General features: G+C 40.7%; 1 protein-coding gene across 1 annotated transcript in view; it reads left to right on the plus strand.

The window, feature by feature from the left end:
• LOC143818604 (retinal guanylyl cyclase 2-like) overlaps positions 1 to 17,513 on the plus strand; it is an 84,955-nt gene extending 67,442 nt beyond the window's left edge. The window contains exons 18-19 of the mRNA XM_077299856.1: positions 12,054 to 12,145; positions 17,012 to 17,513. Coding sequence (XP_077155971.1) covers positions 12,054 to 12,138 — 85 coding nt within the window. The 3' untranslated portion in view covers positions 12,139 to 12,145; positions 17,012 to 17,513. The remainder of the gene's footprint in view (positions 1 to 12,053; positions 12,146 to 17,011) is intronic.
• Positions 17,514 to 26,240: the final 8,727 nt, after the last annotated feature.

Consider the following 26,240-nt stretch of genomic DNA (forward strand, 5'->3'; position numbering starts at 1 on the left):
TCAGATTTTTGTGATCAGTTAAGACCACCACACGATGCTTAGCACCCTCGAGCCAATGACGCCACTCCTCAAATGCCCACTTCATGGCCAACAACTCCCGATTGCCCACGTCATAATTTCGCTCTGCCGGCTAAAACTTCCTAGAGAAAAAGGCACAAGGCCTCATAGTAGAGCAACCAGGGCCTCTCTGCGACAAAACGGCCCCTGCCCCAATCTCCGAAGCATCCACCTCAACCTGAAAGGGAAGTGAGACGTCAGGCTGGCACAAAACAGGCGCCGAAGTAAACCGGCGTTTCAACTCCTGGAAAGCCTCCACGGCAGCAGGAGCCCAGTTAGCTACATCAGAGCCTTTCTTGGTCATATCCGTCAGCGGTTTAACAACGCTAGAGAAATTTGCGATAAAACGATGGTAGAAGTTAGCAAAACCCAAGAACTTCTGAAGACTCTTAACTGACGAGGGTTGAGTCCAATCATGAATAGCTCGGACCTTGACTGGATCCATCTCCACAGCAGAAGGGGAAAAAATGAACCCCAAAAAGGGAACCTTCTGTACACCAAAGAGACACTTTGAGCCTTTTACAAACAAAGAATTTTCACGCAGAATCTCAAAAACCATCCTGACCTGCTCCACATGCGAGTCCCAATCATCAGAAAAAACCAGAATATCATCCAGATAAACAATCAAAAATTTATCCAGATACTTCCGGAAAATGTCATGCATGAAGGACTGAAAAACTGAAGGGGCATTAGAGAGCCCAAATGGCATCACCAAGTACTCAAAATGACCTTCGGGCATATTGAATGCGGTTTTCCATTCATCGCCCTGCCTAATGCGCACAAGGTTGTACGCACCACGAAGGTCTATCTTGGTGAACCACTTGGCACCTTTAATCCGGGCAAACAAATCTGACAACAGCGGCAAAGGATACTGAAATTTGACAGTGATCTTATTTAAAAGCCGATAGTCAATACAAGGCCTCAAAGATCCGTCCTTTTTGGCCACAAAAAAGAATCCCGCACCAAGAGGGGAAGAAGAAGGACGGATATGCCCCTTCTCAAGAGACTCCTTGATATATGAACGCATCGCGGTATGTTCAGGTACCGACAGATTAAACAGTCTCCCCTTAGGAAACTTACTGCCAGGAATCAAATCTATTGCACAGTCACATTCCCTATGAGGAGGCAATGCACTGGACCTGGACTCGCTGAAGACATCCTGATAATCAGATAAGTACTCCGGAACTTCCGAAGGCGTAGAAGAAGCAATAGACAAGGGCAGGGAATCTCCATGAATTCCATGGCAGCCCCAACTTGACACTGACATAGCCTTCCAGTCCAAGACTGGATTATGGGTCTGTAACCATGGCAAACCCAAAACAACCAAATCATGCATTTTATGCAGAACAAGAAAACGTATTACCTCCCGATGTTCGGGAGTCATGCACATGGTAACCTGTGTCCAAAACTGCGGTTTATTTTTTGCCAATGGCGTAGAATCAATACCCCTAAGAGGGATAGGATTTTCCAATGGCTCAAGAACAAATCCGCAGCGCTTGGCAAATGACAGATCCATAAGGCTCAGGGCAGCACCCGAGTCCACAAACGCCATGACAGGATACGATGACAGTGAGCAAATCAAAGTTACAGATAGAATAAACTTACCAATGGCGACCGGACTAACAACCTTAGTAAGACGTTTAGAGCATGCTGAGATAACATGTGTAGAATCACCACAGTAGTAACACAAGCCATTCTGGCGTCTATGAATTTTCCGCTCATTTCTAGTCAGGATTCTATCACATTGCATTAAATCAGGTGCCTGTTCAGACAACACCATGAGGGAATTTGCGGTCTTGCGCTCCCGCAACCGCCGGTCGATTTGAATAGCCAGGGCCATAGAATCATTCAGACCTGTGGGAATGGGAAAACCCACCATCACATTCTTAATGGCTTCAGAAAGGCCATTTCTAAAATTTGCAGCCAATGCACACTCGTTCCACTGGGTCAGCACGGACCATTTCCGAAATTTTTGGCAATAACCCTAACAAAATTCCACACTGGAGATACAAGAACCCCCGAACCGTCTAACGGCCCGGGGGGAGAACTCCAGCCTCCCTAGAGCTTCCAGCAAGGTTAGGATACAGATTATGTACAAGCTGGACAAAAATGCAAACAAAAACAAATAGCAAAAAGCAAGAAAGCAGACTTAGCTTAATTTAGCAGGAACCAGGATCAGTAGACAAGAGCACAACAGATTAGCTCTGATTACAACGTTGCCAGGCATTGAACTGAAGGTCCAGGGAGCTTATATAGCAACCCCCCTGACCTAACGACCCAGGTGAGCATACAAGGGATGAATGACATACCCAGAGTCAAATCACTAGTAACCACTAGAGGGAGCCAAAAGGTAAATTCACAACAGTTGGCCAAGTAACACACATAAAGCTAAATAACAATACAAAATACTGCAATGTGCCACAACGCCTAGTAAATTCCTCCGTACTGTTCGTGAGTAAAACTGACATTTGTTGTGCAAATAACACACAGTTATCTAAATACCGATACTATGTAGTCCACCACCGTCATACACTGCATATATACCCAACACTTAGTAAATACTGCCACACAGTGCTCAGGTAATACTGACATATTATCCACACAGTTACTTAAGAACTCTTTACGGTATGACACCACAATGCAGTACAAAATTGTACAGTGCCACTCAGTGAAAAGTACGGTAAATACTGCCACACAGTACTCAAAGTCAGCTGACATGTTTTTCATATACATTTACATAAATAACAATGCTATGCAGTCTGCAAAATAATGTACAATGCTACACAGTGCCACGTAAATACCGCCACACAGTGCTCAAATAATACTAACCAATGCTGACCAAATAATACACAAATACCTAAATAACAATGTAATACAGTCCACCACCATAGTACACCGCAAGGTAATGTGCACTCACATCATGCCTGGTAAATACTGACACTAGGTGTTCAAATAATACTGACATGTCGCCTAAATAACAATCCGTTACTGTATGTCATCAACATAACTGCAACTGTTCAGTGATACATAATGCCAAGTAAATACCACCACATAGAGCTCAAGTAATACCGACATATATCATACAAGAACAAAAGTCAACTAAATAACAATGATGTACAGTCTGCCAACAAGATACATTGTACAGTGCTACAAACAACTTGTAAATACCGCCACCCAGTGCTAAAGTAATGCTGTCATATGCTTTCCAAATAATACACTTACCTAAGAAATAACTTGTTACAGTATGACATCACCCATATTATGCAAAATAATAAAAAAAGTTATTACCGCAACACCATGATGAAAAAAAATATCATCATATGTTGTCCAAATAACATACCATTACCTGAATAGCATTGATATACAGAATAGCATTAACTTACACTGCAAAATAATAGACAGTAGCATACATTGCCAAATAAATACTGCCATATGATTCTCATAATAATACTGACATACAGTAACCAAACACCAGCTCTATCTTGTACATACAGTCACGGCATAAATAATGCTGCTATACAATTAATATAAGGATACCTTGTGGTCAAAAACCTCAGGTGCTAGACCATTTGTAGTTGCCCTTTAGCATGTGAGACTAAAGAAGTAGCATAATTCTGAGGACTAGATGGCGCCATTTGGTCGTCTAGTTGCGGTAAAATTGCAGCATTACTGTAACTCACACCTTATTGAATACTGACCGTAGAACCCAATCGGACCAGATGTCACGTTAAGGGATAATCGTGAGGATGACACTTTTACTTTACTGGCGGTGAGTTGCCATATAACCCTAGAGTAACTGGCACCTTTATTTACTGTGATCTACTGACCATAAAAGCTTTATCGCCCCTTTGCCATAAATATGCAATTTTGTTACCTGGTGTAAACGCCGCTGTTCTCCTGAATCCAGCCCTGTTTTTCTTTTTTTCCTGCGCCTCTCCGTTCCTGAGATATGGCCCCTTCTTATCTCTATATAAATCTGCTCTTGTTAGCCAAGTGGGTGTGGTCCTCTAAAACACACCCACAGTAGAGCTGAGGGCAACACCCTATTGTATAACAAGACTACATTTTCATGCAGGGAAGATAGGGCCATAACTCAGAAACGGAGAGGCGCAGAAACAAAAGAAAAACATCGCCGGATTCAGGAGAACAGCGGCATTTATACCAGGTAAGAGAAATGCATATTCATAGCAAGTGACGGGTCACATTTTCCTGATCGTTCCAGTAAATCTCACTGTTCATCCTGCCCACTCATTTTTCACATCAGAAAATATTTGTGAATTCCTGTTTTTACTTGGCCTTTCATTATATATAGCGGCATTATTACAGACGTCGGGATTTCAGCAGGTTGTTTTGCATCCCAAACACCTTCTCGGGAGGATGTCTGAGCAGCTTATGGGCCGTCATAAAAAACATGGAGCGTATTCAGATTCACGGCTGCGTCTCGAAGGTATCGCTTTTATGGAACACAATAAATTTTGTTTAATAGCGTAATATCTCCCAGCAAAGGAAACTGCTTGCCTCGCTCTAACTGGATAATTGCAAGTAAAAAGATGGAAAAAAAGGGAGAAAGAAAAATGACAACGAGGGCAAATAAATACAGCGATCAGCATAATAAGGGAAGCGGTTCAACAAAGCGCGAGTCGCGGGGAGCCGCCTGATATGTAAATATACTGACAAACATTTCATTGTGAGTGCGCAGACCCCAGAATATACGAGCCGCCTGCCGAGCGCTGCTGACTATTCATGAGGAAGTTGCAGGAAAACTTTTCTTAAGTTTTGATGGATCCGGAATCACCAGCTGACAAAGTCCAAAACCCAATGTTACATGTCACCAGCGGGCATTAAACCCTCCAGAAACCCCTGGACAGTCCATAAACATCGGCCACTTTTTTTTCCTGTCAGTAAAAAAAAAAAAAAGTGATGTTTTCACGATGTTATATAAATCCTGAACAGATTATTAAGACTGTAATCATCATCAGTTTACAGTTCACATCAGAATTATGGGCTGCAGACAATGTGTCACTTCTCATCTTAATGATTCGTTATGGTTTTCCAAAGATCGGTGACATGTTGTCTGTCCAGAAAAGAAAAAAACTTTGTAAGTTTATTGTGACTAAAGACTTGTTGAGTCCATCCTAGAGTGACTGAGTAATACTGCTGTACAGTCGCTGAATAATAGCGCCATACAGAGATTAATACTACTATACCATTACTGATTAATACCACCATATAGTGACTAACACTACTATACCGTGACTGATTAATACCACCATATAGTGACTAACACTACTATACCATGACTAATGCCACCATATAGATACTAATATTATCATAAAGTGACTGAATAAATAATACTACAGTATAGTGACTAATACTACCATAGCATGACTGATTAATACCTCCATACAGATACTAATACCACCATAAAGTGACTGAATAATACAATATAATGACTAATACTATCATACAGTGACATAATAATACCACCATACAGCAACTGAATACTAACATACTGTCTAATATTGCCATACAGTGACTAATGCTACAATACTGTGACTGAATAATACTGCAATACTCTGATTATTACTACCATCCTTCCAGGGACTGAATAATGCCGCCACATAGTGACTAATACTACCATCCAGTGACTGAATAAGGCCACCATATAGTGACTAATACTCCCATCCAGTGACTGAATAATGCTGTCATACAGTGACTAATACTACAATCTAGTGGCTTAATAATGCCACCATACAGACTAATACAACTATCCACTGGCTGAATAATGTCACCTTATAGTGACTAATACTACCATACCTTGACTGAATAATGCCGCCATACAGTGACTGAATAATTCCACCATACAGTAACTGAATAATACTATCATACAGTGACTGAATAATATTGCTATACACAGACATATGATTAATATTGCTATATGACAGATGTATAGTGCTATACATTGACTGAAAAACACTACCATACTGTGATTAATACTTCAATAGTGTGACCGAACAATACCAACATAGATCAGTATTACTACAGAGTAATGCTGCTAAACATACTAAATACTAGTGCCACACAGTGACCGAATACTAATTCCATATAATCAGTGAATACTACTTCCATACAATGGTGGAATTATGCTACAATACAGTGACTGCATGGTAACGCTATACAGCCATGGAATAGAGCCATGATATAAGTGACTGAATGATGCCAACATACTGTGACTGAATACCAGAGCAGTACAATGGCTGGCCAATTATGCTAAATAGTACTACCATACAGTGACTGAATAATACTGCCATACACTTTCTAAATTCCAATTTCAGTCACTGAACACTACAAGCATTTAGTAGTGAAATTACACCATCATACAGTAACTAAATATTATCACCATACAGTGGCTGACGTATGCTGCTATACAGTGATTGAATAATACTGCTATAAAAATTGAATATTATAACCATACAGTGAATGAATAATGCCATCATAATGTAGCTGAATGGTAACACCAGATTGAGACGGAATAGAAGCAACAAGCTATGAATGAATGAGACTGCCATTCAGTGACTGAATAATACTGCCATACAATGTTTGACTATGAGAGCCAGACAGTGAATGAATAATATCACGATACAGTGACTGAATGGTAACACTAGATAGCAGCTGATGAGAACCAACATATTATGAGTGAATGATACTGCCACTTCAATGGTAGCCCCAAACAACCACTGAAAGGATGTGTCAAAGTGACCGAATAATAATATCGCAGTAGAGTGACTGAATAATAATACTGCAATATAGTGTCTAATAATACAGCAATGCAGTAACTGATTTAAAATGCTGCAATATAGTGACTGAATAATAATACAGTAATATAGTGACTGGAAAATAATACCGCAATACAGTGACTAATAATATAACAATAAATTGACAGAATAAAAATACTCCAATAAAGTGACTGAATAATAATACCATAATACAGTGACTAATAATATAACAATATCGTGACTGAATAAAAATACCGCAATGCACTGACTGAATAATAATATTGTAATACTGTGACTAATAATATAACAATATAATGACTGAATAAATATACCACAATACAGTGACTGAAGAATAATAATACCACAATAGAGTGGCTGAATATTAATACTGAAATACAGTGACAGAATAATAATAATACGGAAATACAGTGACTGAATTATAATAATAATACCACAATAGAGTGGCTGAATAGTAAGACGGAAATACAGTGACTGAATTATAATCATATGGAAATACAGTGACTGAATAATAATAATACGGAAATACAGTGACTGAATTATAATAATAATACCACAATAGAGTGGCTGAATAGTAAGATGGAAATACAGTGACTGAATTATAATAATATGGAAATACAGTGACTGAATAATAATAATACGGAAATACAGTGACTGAATTATAATAATAATACCACAATAGAGTGGCTGAATAGTAAGACGGAAATACAGTGACTGAATTATAATAATAATACCACAATAGAGTGGCTGAATAGTAAGACGGAAATACAGTGACTGAAGAATAATGCCATTTATACTAACATTTGCGGTAGTCATCGTTAGTAAAGGCGGTAATGTCAACATCATATTTACCCCAAATTAGTATTGCTGTGCAGAAATCAAACTTTCACACGGCTTCTTCAATGAAAAACTAAAAAAGTTAGGGGTCTAGGAAAATGGTGACACCAAAATAAAAAATTTTTGGACAAAGTTCTGACTTCACCGCACTTGAAATTTTTTTGTAGATTATATGGTAAAATGAATGTTATCATTCAAAGCTACAAGTCATCCTGCAAAAAACAAGACGTCAACAAAGAAAGAAAAAAAGTAATGGAAGAAGCTGAGGGAAAAAGGAAAACTCAAAAATGAAAAATTGCCAAGTCCTGGAAGGGGTGAAGGGCCTCGCCACATGACTTAGAATCAACTGGTTTGGGGCTCTTACCCCTCATTAGTGCAAAGTTAGAGACTTGAGGAGAGGTCTTCAGGAGGGGGAGGGAAGGAGAGACCAAGGGGTAAAGGCTCTAGTTAAGGACCCAGATTTGCGGTTTCTTTAAAGAAGTTGTCCACTACTTTACCATTGATGAAATTATCCCTAGGATAGGTCATCAATGTCTGATTGATCAAGGTCCGAAACCTGGCACCCCCGCCGATCAGCAGTTTCAGGCCAGAACTGCCCAATTGCAGAGCTACTCCATTTTCTGATAGTGGCCGCAACAGGGGACTGCACATCCGCCTCCCATTCAAAGCAAAAAGAGGCGGATGTGCAGTCCCCTGCCGCGGCCACGATCAGAAGACAGAGCAGCTCCACAATGGAGTGCCCGTGGAGGCACTGCAAGGAAACCAGACACATACAGGTTTCCTCACAGATTACAAATGATAGTTGGGGGTTCCAGAATGGAGCAGTTTGTGATTGATTTGTGATTGACCCTTTTGACAAGTAGCGATTATCCAAAGCAGATCATTTTTAAGAAAAAATGTCTACCACATTATAAGTGATCTCAAAAGTGAGGCATTTTGTATATCTACCATTACTTTTTTCTTAAACTAGGCCAAGCGTTGTTTACAAATAATCTATAAAAGGGACGTACATAGAACTCACGGGGCACCGTAGCACATGTCCTACTTTGGTCCTCCATCCAAAAAAACAAATATTCCGTGAGGTCAGAGAAGAGCATATACTACATTTTTGCAGCTCTTACAAAGTAGTTTTGCCTCTATTGAAGCCTCTTAGTGTTCCCACACACTATAATGATCCCCACATAGCCCCCCAGATAGTATAATGGACCCCAAAACAAACCTCCTCACAGTATAATGGCCCCAAAACAACCTTCCACATCTGCAAGAAGTTTGTATTTTCTCCCCGTGTTTGTGTCAATTTCCTCCAGGTTTTCCAGTTTCCTCCCACTCTTCAAAGACATACTGATAGGGAACCTAGATCGGGAGCCCCATTGGGGCCAGTGATTACTATGTATGTAAAATACCATGGAATTAATGGCGCTATATACATGTAAGTGTATACTATGTAAGTGAGTAAAATGAATAAATAAATAAATAGTATGATGGCCTCAAAAATAATCCTCCACATAGCATGATGGCCTCATAAATAGCCCTCCATATAGTATGATGGCCTCATAAATAGCCCTCCACATACTGTAGTATGATAGCCCCACACATAATCCTTCACATGGTATGATGGCCCATAAATAGCCTTCCACATAGTATGGTAGCCCCACAAATAATCCTCCACATAGTATGATGGCCCCACAAATAATCCTCCACATAGCATGATGGCCCCATAAATAATCCTCCACACAGTATGATGGCCTCATAAATAGCCCTCCATATAGTATGATAGCCTCATAAATAGCCCTCCACATACTGTAGTATGATGGCCCCACACATAATACTTCACATGGTATGATGGCCCATAAATAGCCTTCCACATAGTATGATGGCCCCACAAATAATCCTCCACATAGTATGATGGCCCCATAAATAATCCTCCACATAGTATGATGGCCTCAAAAATAGCCCTCCATATAGTATGATGGCCTCATAAATAGCCCTCCACAAACTGTAGTATGATGGCCCCACACATAATCCTTCACATGGTATGATGGCCCATAAATAGCCTTCCACATAGTATGATGGCCCCACAAATAATCCTCCACATAATATGATGGCCCCATAAATAATACTCCACATAGTAAGATTGTCCCATAAAGTACTCATTGATTAAAAAGAAAATACTCACCTCCCCTCATTTTCCCGCTGCTCTGGTCTTTGCAGTGTGTGGTCTGCACTGCCCAACACAGTAGTCGTGATGTAATGACGTCATCACGCCGCTGCTCTGAGAAGTCAGATGCACAGTGAGAATGGAGGAGGGAGCGTCAGCTGACAAGTCACTCTGCCATCGTTGCTTTCAGCTCTATTTGCATCCTGGATGCGGATACAGTTGAAAGTTGGGCGGGAGGGGGCGGCACCGAGCTACATGGTCTGCTGCTATAAGCTGTAAGTCATTGATCTATACTGACCTACTGATCTATCCAGGGCCAGACTGGCCATCTGGCAATTCTGGCAAATGCCAGAAGGGCCTGTCTGGTTGTGGGCTGCCTTGTCTACTACGTTGTTAACAGAATCCGTGTTCTCAAAACACCCATACTGTTAAGAGTTGTGATGGAGCACAAAGTTGCTGACTCTGTCACTTACCCCAGCAGCCCACCGGTACCATTGGAAACATTGGTCTGGTAGAAAATCTTCCTTTCCTCCATCCAGGGTAATATTAGTATTATGTCCCATCTGGTTCACGGAGACGGGGACAACATGGGCCTGTGTGATTTATAATGCCAGGGCTGAATTTCAGCCCCAGTCCATACCTGGCTCTATCGCTGCTATACATAGTGCTGCCCAGTTTCCCCTCTAGTCTCCTTGCTTTCACCAGGATGGGCAGGTGACCACATAGCCATACATGCTGGCTTCTGGTACTGATCCTGTCTTGGTCCAGTTGCTTGCACCAAGATGTATCATTGCAATCCAGTCATTAGAGTAATGGTTCTTGTGTGTGCCGGTGATCCAGTTGCTGCTTCTTCCTCTCATTGCACCTCTGCAACTCTGGTTCCTCCTCTCTTGGGTTCTGGAGTTTAGATTGATTCTTCACTTACCAAAATTGTATTACCGGCCATATCAGCACCTCTTTGTCTCTTCCTCTGCCTCCTAGTGGACCTCCCAGAAGTCTTCTCCACAGCAGGGCCTGACTCACTGTTAACTTTTCCTAGCCCAGGTGTCTGCAAACTGCTACCTATCCTCCCATTACTTTCACATGTAAAGGGGTCACAATAACAAAAACATTAATCGTGAGCAGCTGCGACCTTACAAAAGTTAAGGCATCAGTGTCATGTAATTAACAGTGTATTATGCAGCAACATACAACTATGGCATTTAAAGGGCTTTTCCAGTTTTGGAAAACCCTATTCCCTAAGGGTTGCAGTTTGTTAAAAAAAAAACCCTTGCCCTTTCCTCACCCTCCTCTGGTCCATCTCAGAGTCTCTACTGATGGCGTCTGTTATTGTCTGCAGTTCTGACATCACTTAGACATCACGGCAGCCAAATGAGCTCATCGGCTCTGGGCTTGTGCCGAGAATTCAGGTTGAGTCGTTGAGCTTACTAATTTGCCGAAATGGCGTCAGCGCTACAGAGAATAACAGATACCGGGAACAGTGCTGGATCCATGAAGAGTGAGAACAATACCACTTTTTTTTTTAAACAAACTGCATCCGGGGGACAGGGGTTTTCCGAATCCAGAAAATGTGCTTTAATCATAAGAGCAAAGTCTTCGGGGTGTGGCGGCAATTTTCATCTCCATTTCATAGCCTATCTCAGCTGGAAGACAAGGTAATGACACTAGCTGGAAACCCAGTCTGCACTATTGAGGAGTGTCAGGGGCTCAGTAGTTGAGTATGATTTTTTTTCCTAAGTTTTTAATTTAATTTTAATTAATTTTAATTTAATTTTAATCTTTAACCATCCAGGACCAAGTTTTAGAAAAACATAAAGAGATAAATGTTCACTTTATCTAATAATGTGAATGCAACATTACGGTGGGGCAGGGTGTTTATTTTTTCTCCTGCAGTCTAAGTTTATGGGCCCTTAATCAATGCCCTGCATAGCAGCTGAGTGCAAATGGGAGTTGGAGAAGTAGCATTCATGCCCAGGTCCTGGTGTTGGAGGAACACCCACAGGTCCTTGTGCCCAATTATGAGATCCCAGTGTTTTGATAATGGTACATGCCTGGTGGGGTCCTTGTTTTCTTTGGGCCCAGTCCACTTTGTGATTACCCCACAGCTAGAGAAAATAATGATTGGTAACATGATGATAACATTTAAAAATCAGCATTTATCGCTTGAGCTACTGATAACTAATGACAAATATATATATCTACCACAGGTGTAATGCCCACGGGTTAACAGCGGACGAAATTGCAGAATTCAAAAGGAGAAAAGCGGAAAAGTCGCTTTCTAAGCAGGAGTAGAGATGAGGTAGAGGCAAAACTCTCGTGTTGTCTGGTCGTTTTGTGTGCATGATATATTATTATTTTTATGTATCTCAGACAGGAACCAGCAAGAAAAAAACTAAACATTGTCATTTCCAACATTTTGGCTGGGACGGAGATAATTTTTGGACAGGGATTCAGAATATTGCAAATCTACTTACAAAGTTTCAACTGTGTTAACAAAATGTGTGCTATAACCCCACCTCATATAGCTCCGCACCATGTATATCTGAGATATATGGCTATTCTTCCTCTATTATCCCACATCATGACGTCAAGAATTGACCTTTGCCAGTGGGATCCTAAGAAGTAGCCACCAGGATTGAAATGGTTCACCAAAGTATCCCGGAGAACAAAAGGATCAGACTTTGGAATTTCAACTTGCTGGATCCTTCAATCCCCCTGACATAATCTCTCGGGGGAAAGTCAAGATGCCCCCAAAAATATCAGACTGTTGAGTGATTTGACTGAGATTGACGGCTTTGAACGAGTTAAATCCAATGAATATGAAGGCCTTTATGCTGGACAGAGACCTTCAATACCTGTCATCCAAAAGTCCCACCAACTACCCAATAAATGATCAGGATCGGTTCGGTTGAGGGGAATAAACTACTGGTAAACGCTTTTTGTAGCTGCTTATATCCTGTAAGAACAAATGGATTGAGCATGTTGAAATGAAACATGGCCGATCTGTTTTTCCCCTGACATCATCAGGGGAGAGTCAGCACACCCTGTAACACATAAGATAGCTGGCTACTCTTAGTGAATTTGGTGGGTTTGGCTGACCACTATGTGTATGGGCACCTTTATACTCTCATCCTCACTCTCGTCTGCGTTAGACCACTGTTTCAAGGTATACCAGTCTAACAAATTAAAGTGGTGAAGGAAATGGCCGATGCTACTTTGCCGTGTCATTTATGATCATACTGACCAAGCCGTGCAAGAAGTGAAACGTCAACAAATGACTCTTCAAGTTCCTCAGAAGACTTGCTCCCACCTAAATGTAGTGCATATCACATGTAATCCTTACCCAGTCCTCAGAGATACAATCGCAAAATTTCTGAGGCTCCTCAAACAATCTATTTAAAACTTTTTGTGGAACAATGTCACTCAGATCAGTATAGCGTTGCCTATTTTATTTTGCTTCTCTCTGAAGAAGCTTGAGCCTGGCCATCACCTCTCTGGCTCAATAATGACCATGGTACATCAACACCTCACTACAACTTCTCTTGACAACTATACATAATGTGTTTGAGGAACTTGAATCCTCCATTACTTCCATGATATGAAGAGGGATTTTCTTCCATTGGCCATGAAATTCAGCTTTATTGGCTGCCTCATGGATGGACCTGAGAGGTCATATCAAAGAGAACTGGCTAATCAGATCTTTCAGTCTCCTGAACCCTAAATGTCACCTGATGACCATTTGTCCTCGGAGCAGAGGTTTTGTCAATTCCTTTAGTTTTATTGCAGGCAGATGGGTTAACAACACCTGAATTGTCTCATCCATTCTCCGATACTGGTAAATTCTCTGGTCTAAGCCTGACAAGGAAGATTACTTGACTTACTCCATAATTGTTCCTCAAGGCTTCAGGAAACTTCCTTACCTCGTATTTTGTTGCCAATGGAGATACAGGGAACATCTTTTGCTATGGTTTGTACTAAAGGTTAAAGGTCTCATTGTTTACTTTGGATTGACCACTTGGCTAATGTATGTGAATTGCTCTCATGTTCAACAAAGTCTGGTGCAGCTCACCTGTTCAGATGCAGGTCAGTCAGCTCCATTGTGTTGAACTTTCTGCTTTTTTCTTACTCATGCTTTGACTTCTATTTCATCCCTACTTGGAGAAGGCTTTTTTTTCCTGAAGAAGATATGTTGTTGTTTGAGATTCTGTATTGACTATAAAAGGCTAAGCATCATCACAGTGAAGGATGGTCATGTTCTCCCTCTGGTCATGTTCTCCCTCCCATCTCTCCTATCTCCAAGTTGTATGACCAGTTAATAAGAGCTATCATGTTCACAAAACTGTTGCCAATAACCCGAGGCCCAGGAAAGGTGAGACATGGAGACAGCCTTTAACACCCATGATGGAATCTATGAATACTTGGTCATGCCTTTTGAGTTTTATAATGCTTTGACAATTTTTACAAAATATTGTCTCCATAAGGTTTCCGTGCCGTTATAATGACATCTTGGTGTATCTGCAAAGTCTTGCAAAGAATTTCCCTTTCTATAAAAAAGTGGAAAATTCAACTTTAAAAAATCTGAATTTCCATATCCTAGAAGCATCATCTTTGCTCAAGGTTTGAAGATGAATCCATATGTGCTTTCTACCATACTTCATTGGCCTAGTCCTACAGTTTTGAACGTACTGCAATGCTTTCTGGCACCATTTTTCCTTGTGCATAAAGGGGTCAATTTTGGGTTTTTGGCCCGAGGTGTCAATTTATGTCTTTGAACAACCCACAGCATGCTTTGAGTCTCCTCTGGCTCTTTCTGGGTACCCCAGGCATCTTCTAATCCTACTTTGTGGAAGTAGATGCCTCTTCTTTGGGTCCATTCATTGTAGCTGATTTATGTATTAAAAAAAGTATCTAATAGGAAGCTCTGCCATTTTTTCTTCTAATCCAAAAAATTCAGCAAAACAGGACTATTCCGTTGGAGATTGGAACTTGCTGCACTGAGAACATCATTAGAGAATGTGTCTTCTGCTGGGAGAGGAACACCATTCTATTACCATTTATATGGATAATAAAAACCTGAAGTACCTTCAAGTTTAATAGTGACTAAATCCATGAGAAGCTTTCTGTTTTTTACTTATTAAAGGGGTTGTGAGAGGTACATTGAAGTTTTTGCTGTTTTTTTTTTTTACTAGGTGCACTCAGGCATTTAAGAAAGGGTTGTCCAAGTAGTGACCACATCCTTCAACTTGACTCTCATTTATAAGCTAGCTGACAAAAAACATAGAGCAGGTGGATTTTTGAGATGCCCACTTCCTGTCCTGAGGATCAAGTACACTTTTTGACCCTAAGTTGTTTTTTTTTTAATCCTATGTGGAAATCTTTCTTTTCTATCATCCTAATGGTTTGGCTTTTGTATCATCTTTGGTTTATGCCACCAGGTTCTATACAGGGCACATTCTTTCAACTTATCTGGTATGCCAGGCAGGTTGTGCACCACATATTTGTGCAGACAATCCTACGTATGGCCCCACCAGAGATGGAAAGTGAGAGACTCTGTGTCAGTCTTTTCCACCTGTGCCCAAGTCAAATTTTCTCATCAGGTGCCATGACAGCTTTATGTTAAAGGCAGACAATGCTCTCCTGACCCTTGTCTTGAGTGTCAGCTTCTTTTTTGGAGCCTGCATCTGCCCTTCATCATTTTTTTATAACCTGCTTGTATTTTCTCCAGCTTTTCTGAACGTGCCCCTTGGATTTGTCAACTTTTTTGTGCACCTGTAGTTTGATCTCTGCCAAGGACTCCTGGTGCTACCTCTGTCACACCCTCTGGACTTGTCATTCCGTGCTAACCTCCAGTTTCTGACCCAGAGATAGGGCTGCTGTGGGACCTCCATTCTACACTTGTGACCCTGGAATCCAACCTATTAAGACCAAACCTTCTTGCTGTGATCCCTAGTGAAGAATAGGATTATCCCTTAAGCTGGCCATAGACCTTCTAAACCTGTCTGCCCAACACTTGTTTCTCTTGTCTCCCCCAACATATGCATGCAAGGGTCCCCGAAGAATAATAGGTTCCCTCATTTTAGTGTGTTCCAGACCACTTTCAGTGCATGATTAAACTTTTAAAAGACTTGCTGTCCATACATATTATATGATATGATGGTACCTAATACCACTTGCAAAAAAAGGGCCCCTGTTCTAGAACAGAAGTTTAACAGTTTAATAGCTCATCATAGTGCAAAATTCCATCTGTTTTGGAGGTGGAAATGGGCCCCCTTATCTCTTGGGCCTCTTCGTGGTTGCACAGGTTGCACCAATGGATGTCTTCTCCTGCCTAATACTATTGCCTAGCCCCAGTCACTGCATGTATAAACTCCTGTACCCAGATATACATTGAGAAACGCCTTCATAATACTCATATTTAGGTAATTCATACATTAATGCCATATCCTAAGTATAGGCTGATTTTTTTTCCCCCAAAAAATAGAACCTTTTAGCTGTAGATCCCCATATTTTATTGGATTTAGGCTAATAATGTTATACTATAATAAATAATATTATTCTTTGTTATATACCACATCATATATAATATTATACTACACTAAATAATAAAGATGATCAAATCTACCATGTCACCATTCACCTGTTCCGCTGCCCCGGTAGACCGCAATCCGGTTCTTTGTGCCTCTTCTTTTCTATGTTCCCCAACCTGTGCATCCTCTTCACTCCAGGCCATGGCTTCCATCTCAACCAGACCTCTGATATCATGGCACACAGTGGTGTCAAAGGCCTAGTTGAATCAGAAGACATGGACTGGAGTGAAGGTGCCGATGACGAAGCACGTAACGGGGGAAGGTTGAAAGAAAGGATGCGTAGAACGGACTGCGGATTATGGGGGACAGCGGAACAGGTAAGTATTATCATTATTATTCTATGAGCGAAATGCCAAAAATCTGCATTCTGGAGCAAGCAGAATTTTCGTAAAATTTTAAGACAATTCAATACCAGTTGAATAAGTTTGCTAATCTCTATTAAATAATATGATACTCTACTATATAAAGTTCTAATATACAGTGCTAAATAATGTAGTACTATATTATCTTATACTATATCATATTATGCTATATAGTATTATACTTTTCTATACAATTTTATCGTTATTTTTTGACAGGGAAGACTGGCAAGAAATAATTGACAAGGAAATTAAAGCAATATTTTGGAGAAAAAGAAGGAGCGTGGCGCTGTGAATCCTGGTGGATTTTTAGAAGCTGTTATCTTTCCTTTATCACAAGATTGGTGGATAGTCCTACAATTGTTCTGAGGAATTCACTACTCGTTGGTTATTGGGATTGGACGCTCGGCCCCAGAGAGCAAGACGAGAAGATCTTCATATTGAGATCGACTTAAGTGAATGGGATCAATGATGGTCAACGAAAGTCATTGAACGTTTTTTGGTTCTAAGGGTTACTTAGCATGGCAGATGATGTAGTTGTTCTGTAGGAAGCTGTTATTATGGAAGTTGTCATTTATATTCTAAATTTCAATTGAGCAATATGGACTCTTAAACAGTCACATTAAAAGGTCAGAATTTTTGAGGGGGGTTGTAGAATTTTTTTAGCTTCATTAAATTTACTAAAATAAGGTTAAATTACAAAAACGCCCCCTCAAAAACATTAATAAACATTAATTAACGACTAAATTACAGCAATAGTTAAATATGAATTGTAAATTAATTTAGCCGTAAAATATCTCCTCCTAACACGGAAGTTATAGCTTTGTCCATAAAAAACTAAATTACACAAAAACAACAAAACTGCAAAAAATTTGCAAAAATATTGAACTAAAATTTGAAATCAGTTTAAAAAATAATAATATTAATAAGGAAGACAAAAAAAATCTAGGACAAACAGAGATAGAATTATGTGTTACTCAATAAATGTTGGCCAGTAAGAGCATATAAAAAAGTAATATAAAATATGAATGGACTAAAACATGTCAATTTTAATCCACAAAATCAATATTGGGCAATTTTAAATCTTTTTATTTCAGAAAAAAGTCAATTTTGTTACATTTATTCATTTTCTTGCATTTTTAAATTAAAATGTGACAATTAAATTACATTTATAAATAGATATCGAGTCTGCAAATCTATTTTAGATTTAGATTGTTCAGATGAAAAAACAAGAAGGGTTGATAAAGTAAAAAAATATATATTTAATTTTTTACTGTATATATGTAATACATTAGTTAATTTATCTATCTGTTATTTATTTGACCTCAGGGAAATCAAATAATGTTGTCGTAATATTAAAGAAATATGGCGATAACAGGAATTGCAAAAATACAAACAGATTATATCTCTAAGAAAAAAATTGAATTGAAAATTAACAAGAATAGAAGTACTAAATATCACGTAAATATACAATGTGTGTATATTTAGTTTTATGATGTTTTAAAAATTTTTTTAAAGAATGGAGTCATTCTGGGTGTTGTATTGAGTATATTTTTGAGCTGCGGAAATATGTTAACATAAATCTATAAAAATACCTTTCTACAATAAGGTATTTAAGGAGATTTACTCAAACAGTAATTAACATAAAAAAATCTAATATTCCTTGGTGTGCCTTATCGGTAACTTCATTGGTGTGTACAAGGTTCTAAAACATTACAGAAATATTTTTGTAAAATTCTCAGTCATTCGTATAAGCCGCAGCTTATTGGGACAAAATTAGGTGACAGATTCCCTTTATATATTCAGTTGTTTTTTTAATCTACCATATGGTTCTAGAGATATTGGCCTTTTTTATTAAATTCAAATTTTGATGATTTTTAACAATGGGGTGTTGCTCACAGAGTAATTATGTAAAGAAGTCTAATGACACGCCCCAGAGGATCCTTGAGCAATAACATCTTGTTAAAGACCATAAAAATTAGCACTAAATAAAAAATATCTATATCTCTGGAATTATATGGTGGATTTTAAAAAATGACTACTTAGGGGGAGAAAAGAAAAGACTGGAGGATTTTAAGGAAGATTTCGATCCAATGTGTTTTATGATGGTGGAAGAGTCCCTATGGTCCCACATTATAAACTGTAGGACCTTTGTGTGCCCCCATAATGTGTCTTTCTACATGAGAGTATCGGCATAATGTGGCAACCTATGGACTATAACGTGATCTTATTTTTCTTATTCTTATTTTCCTCCCCTATTCCTTATCAGTTGAATAGAGATAAGAGAATTTCACGAAATTTGTTTTGGGTAGATTCACTCGAACTAGATGGCAAATTTTGATTTTGGTTTAAAAAATTAATCCGAATCTAAATTGCCATGAAAAGTAATTTAATAAAGCTCTGAGGTCTCTCTAGAAAAAGAAACAAACAGAGATACAAGATGGGGGTAAAAAATAATAGTAAAATTCTGTACTCGTATCTTCCTAGGCACATCCTTTACCTGTCCTGGTGCAGCTCTCTGCTAGGTCCTCCATTTGTTCCCTTTGGTCCCCCTTCAGCCATTTTTCGGTCTGGAGGGAGCAAGCAAGGGACACGGCGAGGAGCTGTGTCAAGAGGGTACATGAGGGGTGGCCCAGTGACAGATGAGTATAAGCTTTTATTATTTTCAACCCCTTCCAAGCCCAATAAAGAATGCTACAAAATGGCACCATTTTGCTGAAGAAAAATCAGATTCTGGCATATCTGAACTTTTTGGTGACATTTTTGACAAATTTGATTAGTCATGACTCATGAACAATTTTGGTTGGTCCATCTGTAGCCATAATATACAGGTACATAAGGTTTCATCAACAGTTTAGTAACCTTTACTTACAAAATTATAAAATGTTTACATATTTTATGGATGAAAATGTATGCAGTAATTGTAACCATACCGGTTGTCATCTTTGAACCAGTTTGGATGGGGAATCATATTGAAAAACTATTCTGAGGCTAATTTAAAAGTGACAATCAATATGGCTGCATTTCCTGTTGTCAAAATAATAAAGTTAAAAAAGGAAAATCAAATTATTTATCCACTGGAATGAAAAATGTTATCTCTATATTTTAGCCTTCAGAAAGAACATACCATAATTTTCGGACCATAAGACGCACCCCAAATCTAAAGAGGAAAATAGGAAAAAGAATCATTTTTAGGCCGGGGTCACACATGTGAGTGTGATGCGAGAAGCTCGCGCATCAATACCTGGCACTGCCGCCGGCACTCGGACTGGAGTGTGTGGTACATGTATTTCTATGCAGCCGCGCACTCTGGTCCGAGTGCCGGAGGCAGTGCCGAGTATTGATGCTTGAGACTTGTGCGAGTTTCTCGCATCACACTCGCAAGTGTGACCCCAGCCTTAATATAAATGGGCGTTCGTCTTATAGTCCAGCAGTGAGAGGTAGGAGTGGAGACCCCACTGCGCTCCTTGATCTCCCAGTGGTGGGCGTCAGGAAAATACCGCCAGAGGCGGCACATGCACAGATTGAGATCTCCGTGCATGTGCCATCACTGGTGACAGTTTCCTGAAGCCCACCACCGGAAGATTAATGGCTCCTGCCTCGCAGCATCGGGACACCCCCTCCTACCAACCCAGGGCCAACAGAATCGCCCCATTCTTTCCGCCGCTGGCTCCCTGCAGCTGAGACTCTGCCTCCTGTGACCCACTCCACCGCCTCTGCCCTCACCGGTAAGCTACATTCAAATTAGACGCACTCCAATTTTCCTCCCAAATTGTGGGGGGAAAAAAAGTGTGCCTTATAGTCCAAAAAATAATGTATATATGTTAGTAATCACTAATTTAGTTTTTTGAATATCTGCTGCTAAATATTGGCTGAAATTTTTAAAGATTGATAAAATACAATTATGTCTGTAAAAAAAATATTTTTTTCAGGATGGCTCCTCTTGCCGACTCACTAGTGTTTGTATCATGCATTATGCGGGGGGAACGGGGGTAGAATTATGCAATGGACATTCTAATTTCATGCAGATAGACAATAGATAGGATTGTAAATTTTCCTGTGTGCAATATTTTTAGATTTCTAAAATATATTTCTGTAAATAAATAGTCTTTGGTAAAATGTTGTGTTTGATGGCATTATTGAGGGATGGTATGGAGACATGCAGTGTGGGGGGAATATTATGAACTTGGGTTGTGTGGGGGGACAATATGGAGAGAGGCAATATGGGAAGTTATAAAGGAAGCACAGTGAGGGGCAATTATTTATTCAGGAGCACAGTATGGGAGATACTTTTATTTTTAACGGCACCTTGCCAGGAATTGCTGCGGAAAACTGGAGAAGAAGCAAGTCTGCAAAGGTGGGCTCTAGGCACGAAATCATATCATGCCGTTTGTACTACATGGAGACAAAAGATATGAGAAGACTTCAATTATTATTATTATTATTTATTTCTATAGCACCATTGATTCCATGGTGCTGTACATGAGAAGGGGTTACATACAAGTTACAGATATCACTTACAGTACACAAACTAACAATGACAGACTGATACAGAGGGGCGAGGACTAGTGTTGAGCGATACCGTCCGATACTTGAAAGTATCGGTATCGGAAAGTATCGGCCGATACCGGCAAAGTATCGGATCTAAACCGATACCGATACCCGATACCAATACAAGTCAATGGGACTCAAGTATCGGACGGTATTCCTGATGGTTCCCAGGGTCTGAAGGAGAGGAAACTCTCCTTCAGGCCCTGGGAACCATATTACTGTGTAAAATAAAGAATTAAAATAAAAAATATTGCTATACTCACCTCTCCGACGCAGCCTGGACCTCACCGAGGAACCGGCAGCGTTCTTTGCTTAAAATGCGCGCGTTTACTTCCTTCCGCGACGTCACGGCTTGTGATTGGTCGCGTGCCGCCCATGTGGCCGCGACGCGACCAATCACAGCAAGCCGTGACGTAATTTTCAGGTCCTCAATGCCTAATTCTAGGCATTCAGGATTTTAAAATTACGATCCGGCTTGTGATTGGTCGCGTCGCGGTCACATGGGCGACGCGACCAATCACAAGCCGTGACGTCACGGGAGGCAGGAAACGCGCGCATTTTAAAATTACGTCACGGCTTGTGATTTGTTGCGTGCCGCCCATGTGACCGCAACGCGACCAATCACAGCAAGCCGTGACGTAATTTCAGGTCCTGAATGCAGAATTAGGCATACAGGACCTGAAATTACGTCACGGCTTGCTGTGATTGGTCGCGTCGCGGTCACATGGGCGGCACGCGACCAATCACAAGCCGTGACGTCACGGAAGGAAGTAAACGCGCGCATTTTAAGCAAAGAACGCTGCCGGTTCCCTCGGTGAGGTCCAGGCTGCGTCGGAGAGGTGAGTATAGCAATATTTTTTATTTTAATTCTTTATTTTACACATTAATGTTGTTTCGATACCGATACCCGATACCACAAAAGTATCGGATCTCGGTATCGGAATTCCGATACCCGCAAGTATCGGCCGATACCCGATACTTGCGGTATCGGAATGCTCAACACTAGCGAGGACCCTTGCAGGCTTACATTCTACAGGATTATGGGGAAGGAGACAGTAGGTTGGGGGTTGCAGGAGCTCCGGTGTTGGTGAGGTGGTAGCTTCGGTAGTGGTGAGGAGGCAGCGGGGTCAGTGCAGGCTGTAGGCTTTCCTGAAGAGATGGGTTTTCAGGTTTCGTCTGAAGGATCCAAATGTGGTTGATAGTCGGACGTGTTGGGGCAGAGACTTCCAGAGGATGGGGGATATTCGGGAGAAGTCTTGGAGGCGGTTGGATGAGGAGCGGATAAGTGTGGAGGAGAGAAGGAGGTCTTGGGAGGACCGGAGATTATGTGAGGGAAGATATCGGGAGATTAGTTCAGAGATATATGGAGGAGACAGGTTATGGAAGGCTTTGTAGGTCAGTGTTAGTAATTTGAACTGGATATGCTGAAGGAATGGAAGCCAGTGAAGAGATTTGCAGAGGGGGAAGCAGAGGAGTAGCGAGGAGAGAGATGGATGGCAGCAGAGTTAAGGATGGACTGGAGAGGTGCAAGGGTGTTAGCAGGGAGGCCGCAGAAAAGGATGTTGCAGTAGTCAAGGCGGGAGATGATGAGAGCATGCACAAGCATTTTAGTAGATTTACGGTTGAGGAAAGGACAAATTCTGGAGATATTTTTGAGCTGGAGGTGACAGGAGGTGGAAAGAGCTTGGATGTGCGGTTTGGACAGGGCAGAGTCAGGGGTTACTCCGAGGCAGCAGGCTTCCGGTACGGGGGAAAGCGTGATGTCATTAATTGCGATAGATAGGTCAGGTAAGGAAGATCTATGACATGGAGAAAAGATGATGAGTTCATATTTGTCCACATTGAGTTTGAGGAAGCGAGAGGAGAAGAAGGAGGATATGGCTGATAGGCACTCTGGGATTCTGGACAGCAGAGAGGTGACGTCTGGGCCAGAGAGGTAGATCTGAGTGTCATCAGCATAGAGGTGGTACTGGAATCCTTGGGACTTTGAGTTGTCCCAGGCCTAGTGTATAGCTTGAGAAGAGTAGGGGTCCTAGAACAGAGCCTTGGGGGACTCCAACAGAGAGAGGGTGGGATGAGGAGGTAGTGTGGGAGTGGGAGACGCTGAATGTGCGGTTGGAAAGGTATGAGGAGATCCAGGATAGGGCGAGGTCTTTGATGCCAAAGGAGGAGAGAATCTGTAGTAGGAGGCAGTGGTCAACTGTGTTGAAAGCAGAGGAGAATTAGAGAAATCATCTATAAGGTACCTGGATGTAAATGTCTCTGTATGGTCCGCAGCCTGATGATGACTGGTAACAACAACCAGTATCTCTTTACCATTGTTAAAGACATAATACGATTTGCAGGGTCACGTGATACAAGTGCACATGGGGCTGACATGACACTGCAATTGATCATTGTACTAAGCCATGTACTGACCGTGGTTCTGGTAATGTATTCTTGTACTGAAGGATTCTTGTACTGAAGGTGGTTCTGAATCTGCATTCATGTACTTACATTGGTTCTGATTTTGCAAACATGAAGCAATCCATAACTTGCTTCATAGTTATATTAAAACTGAAAAATCCTCAAATCTTAGAGTATTGAGATTTATGAGGAAGATTTGACAGATTTGGAATATTTAGATTTTTGAATTTCTGCTGCAAAAACTCAGTGCAAGTTAGGTTGAGTTTACACAGAGTTTTTGGAGCAGAAGCAAGCAAGTCCTCCTCAAATACCAAAATGCATAATCACTAATCAGCCTTATCGTTTGGATGAATATTTAATAGTGATGAGCGAATATTCTCGTTACTCGAGATTTTCCAAGCATGCTCGGGTGTCCTCCAAGTATTTTTTAGTGCTTGGAGATTTAGGTTTTTTTGCCGCAGCTGAATGATTTACAGCTACTAGCCTGCTTGATTACATGTGGGGTTTCCCTAGCACCCAGGCAACCCCCACATGTACTTAGCCTGGCTAGTAGCTGTAAATCATTCAGCTGAGTTGAGGAAAACTAAATCTCCGAGCACTAAAAAATGCGTGCTCAGGAAATCTCGAGTAACGAGTATATTCGCTCATCACTAATCTTTAATCCACATTATTTAGATAAAACGGAGCACCTTGAAGCAGTCCTATGGTATGTTGGATTTTCTGCTATATGGCATAGAGTTATGACAAATATTTTGATCGATAGATAGATATGAGGATGGATATGGCATAGATAGATAAATAGATATGTAAATGTTTCCGATGTAAGTATTTAACATGTAATTCTTACTTATTCACCACAAGAGGGCAGCAGAGTTGTTCCATTGTATTTTCGTTGCAGTCTATTTAGCGGCATGAAATCTTCTGGTTTGTAGGACGCTGGACGTAGACTGACCTGCATGTCCTTCTCTGTAAGAAAGTGGCTCTCAAAAGGCATTTGCCTTTTTTTTTGGACTGTTTATCTCTTAGCTTCAACCTACGTGACACCTCTCGTGCCCTATAGTGCAATGATAATACTGCTATACTCAGCCCACTCATTAAAACCATATTGAGCCCACGTAATGCTGCCACATAATTCCCATAGGATATTGCAGTTTCTATGTCATTCCGTTTGCTGCTCGGAACGTCTCCATAAATGTTGAGCGGGGTTCTGGCAATGCATGTATCCATTTCCCATATTACAGACACCACATTCTGCAGAACTATGTCTGACAAGGCTCCTCTACCACATGAGAAGACATCAGGCACGTGGCAGTTGGGCCTCTACATTGGGGCCCGGGAGGCTCATGTTACTCCTCCTGTCAGCTGCTCCTGAATCTGACAACGCTTTCTTCATTCCGAGAAAGGTACTTAGAGCAGATTTTACTGGCTCAGATTTGCTGACACTCAGAAATGTTATATCATGGATGTAGCAGGTCAGGGATCTAGGAAATGAGAAAGCAAAATTCCCAAATTCTTCTTTTTGCCACATTTAAGAGACTTTGACATTTTCCATATATGTCAGGAGTTACCTTCACAAAGGAAGCCTGTGAAGATTGCAGGGATGTAGCGAGACCCAGCATCAGCCATAGACTGTAGCCTCCATCTCAGGGCTCGTGGCTGTAGGAAGAACGGATAGAATAGATTTCTGGAAACTCTTTAAAACTTTTTACTAGGGCCAGATCAAGGTTTGTGGGGTCTCTGACCAGCTGAACTTTTGACAGCAAAGACTAGAGTTGATTTCATGAACGTACCTGAAGATTTTTGGAACAGTACGCACAACCAATTTACATCACTGGATGAAAGAAAACCTTAAGAATTATGGACACATATAAAGCCAAAAAAGAACTTTATGTACAAAGATGGAAAGAGAAAATCTGAAGGGCCAGACCAGGAAGGCGTACGAAAAGATCAAAGAGACAAAAGTTTTACCCAAGAGTGGAAATGTCGAAAGACGCAAATAGGAACAAACTAACTGAGGCAGATCAAGGAAAGTTGGAAAGAATACACGGAGCCCCTCTACAAGAAGTGATACAGGGAGAAACTGGGAATTATGGTGAACCGAACATCCTGAAAGACGAAGTCGTTGTTGAGATAAAGCTTCTGTCAAACAACAAAAACCCCCGGGATGTGACAGTATTCCAATAGAGCTAATAAAGTCTTCTGAAGCTGCAGTTTGGTGTCACCACACGCCTGTGACAACTGGTAAATGACCCAAGGACTGGACAAGATCCGTGTTTATTCCTAATCCGAAGAAGGGAGATGCTACCAACTGTGGAAAGTAACAGACTATTGCGCTCATACCTCCTGGCAGCAAAATACCACTGAAGATCCTACAAAGACGAGTACGGCCTTACTTTGACAAAGATCTGTCAGAAGAACAAGCAGGAGTCAGAAAAAGTAGAGGAACAACAGATGTAATAGCTAATATTAGATGGATATGGAAAAGACCAAA

The sequence above is a fragment of the Ranitomeya variabilis genome, chromosome 3, assembly GCF_051348905.1.
Source record: "Ranitomeya variabilis isolate aRanVar5 chromosome 3, aRanVar5.hap1, whole genome shotgun sequence".
Taxonomy (NCBI): domain Eukaryota; kingdom Metazoa; phylum Chordata; class Amphibia; order Anura; family Dendrobatidae; genus Ranitomeya; species Ranitomeya variabilis.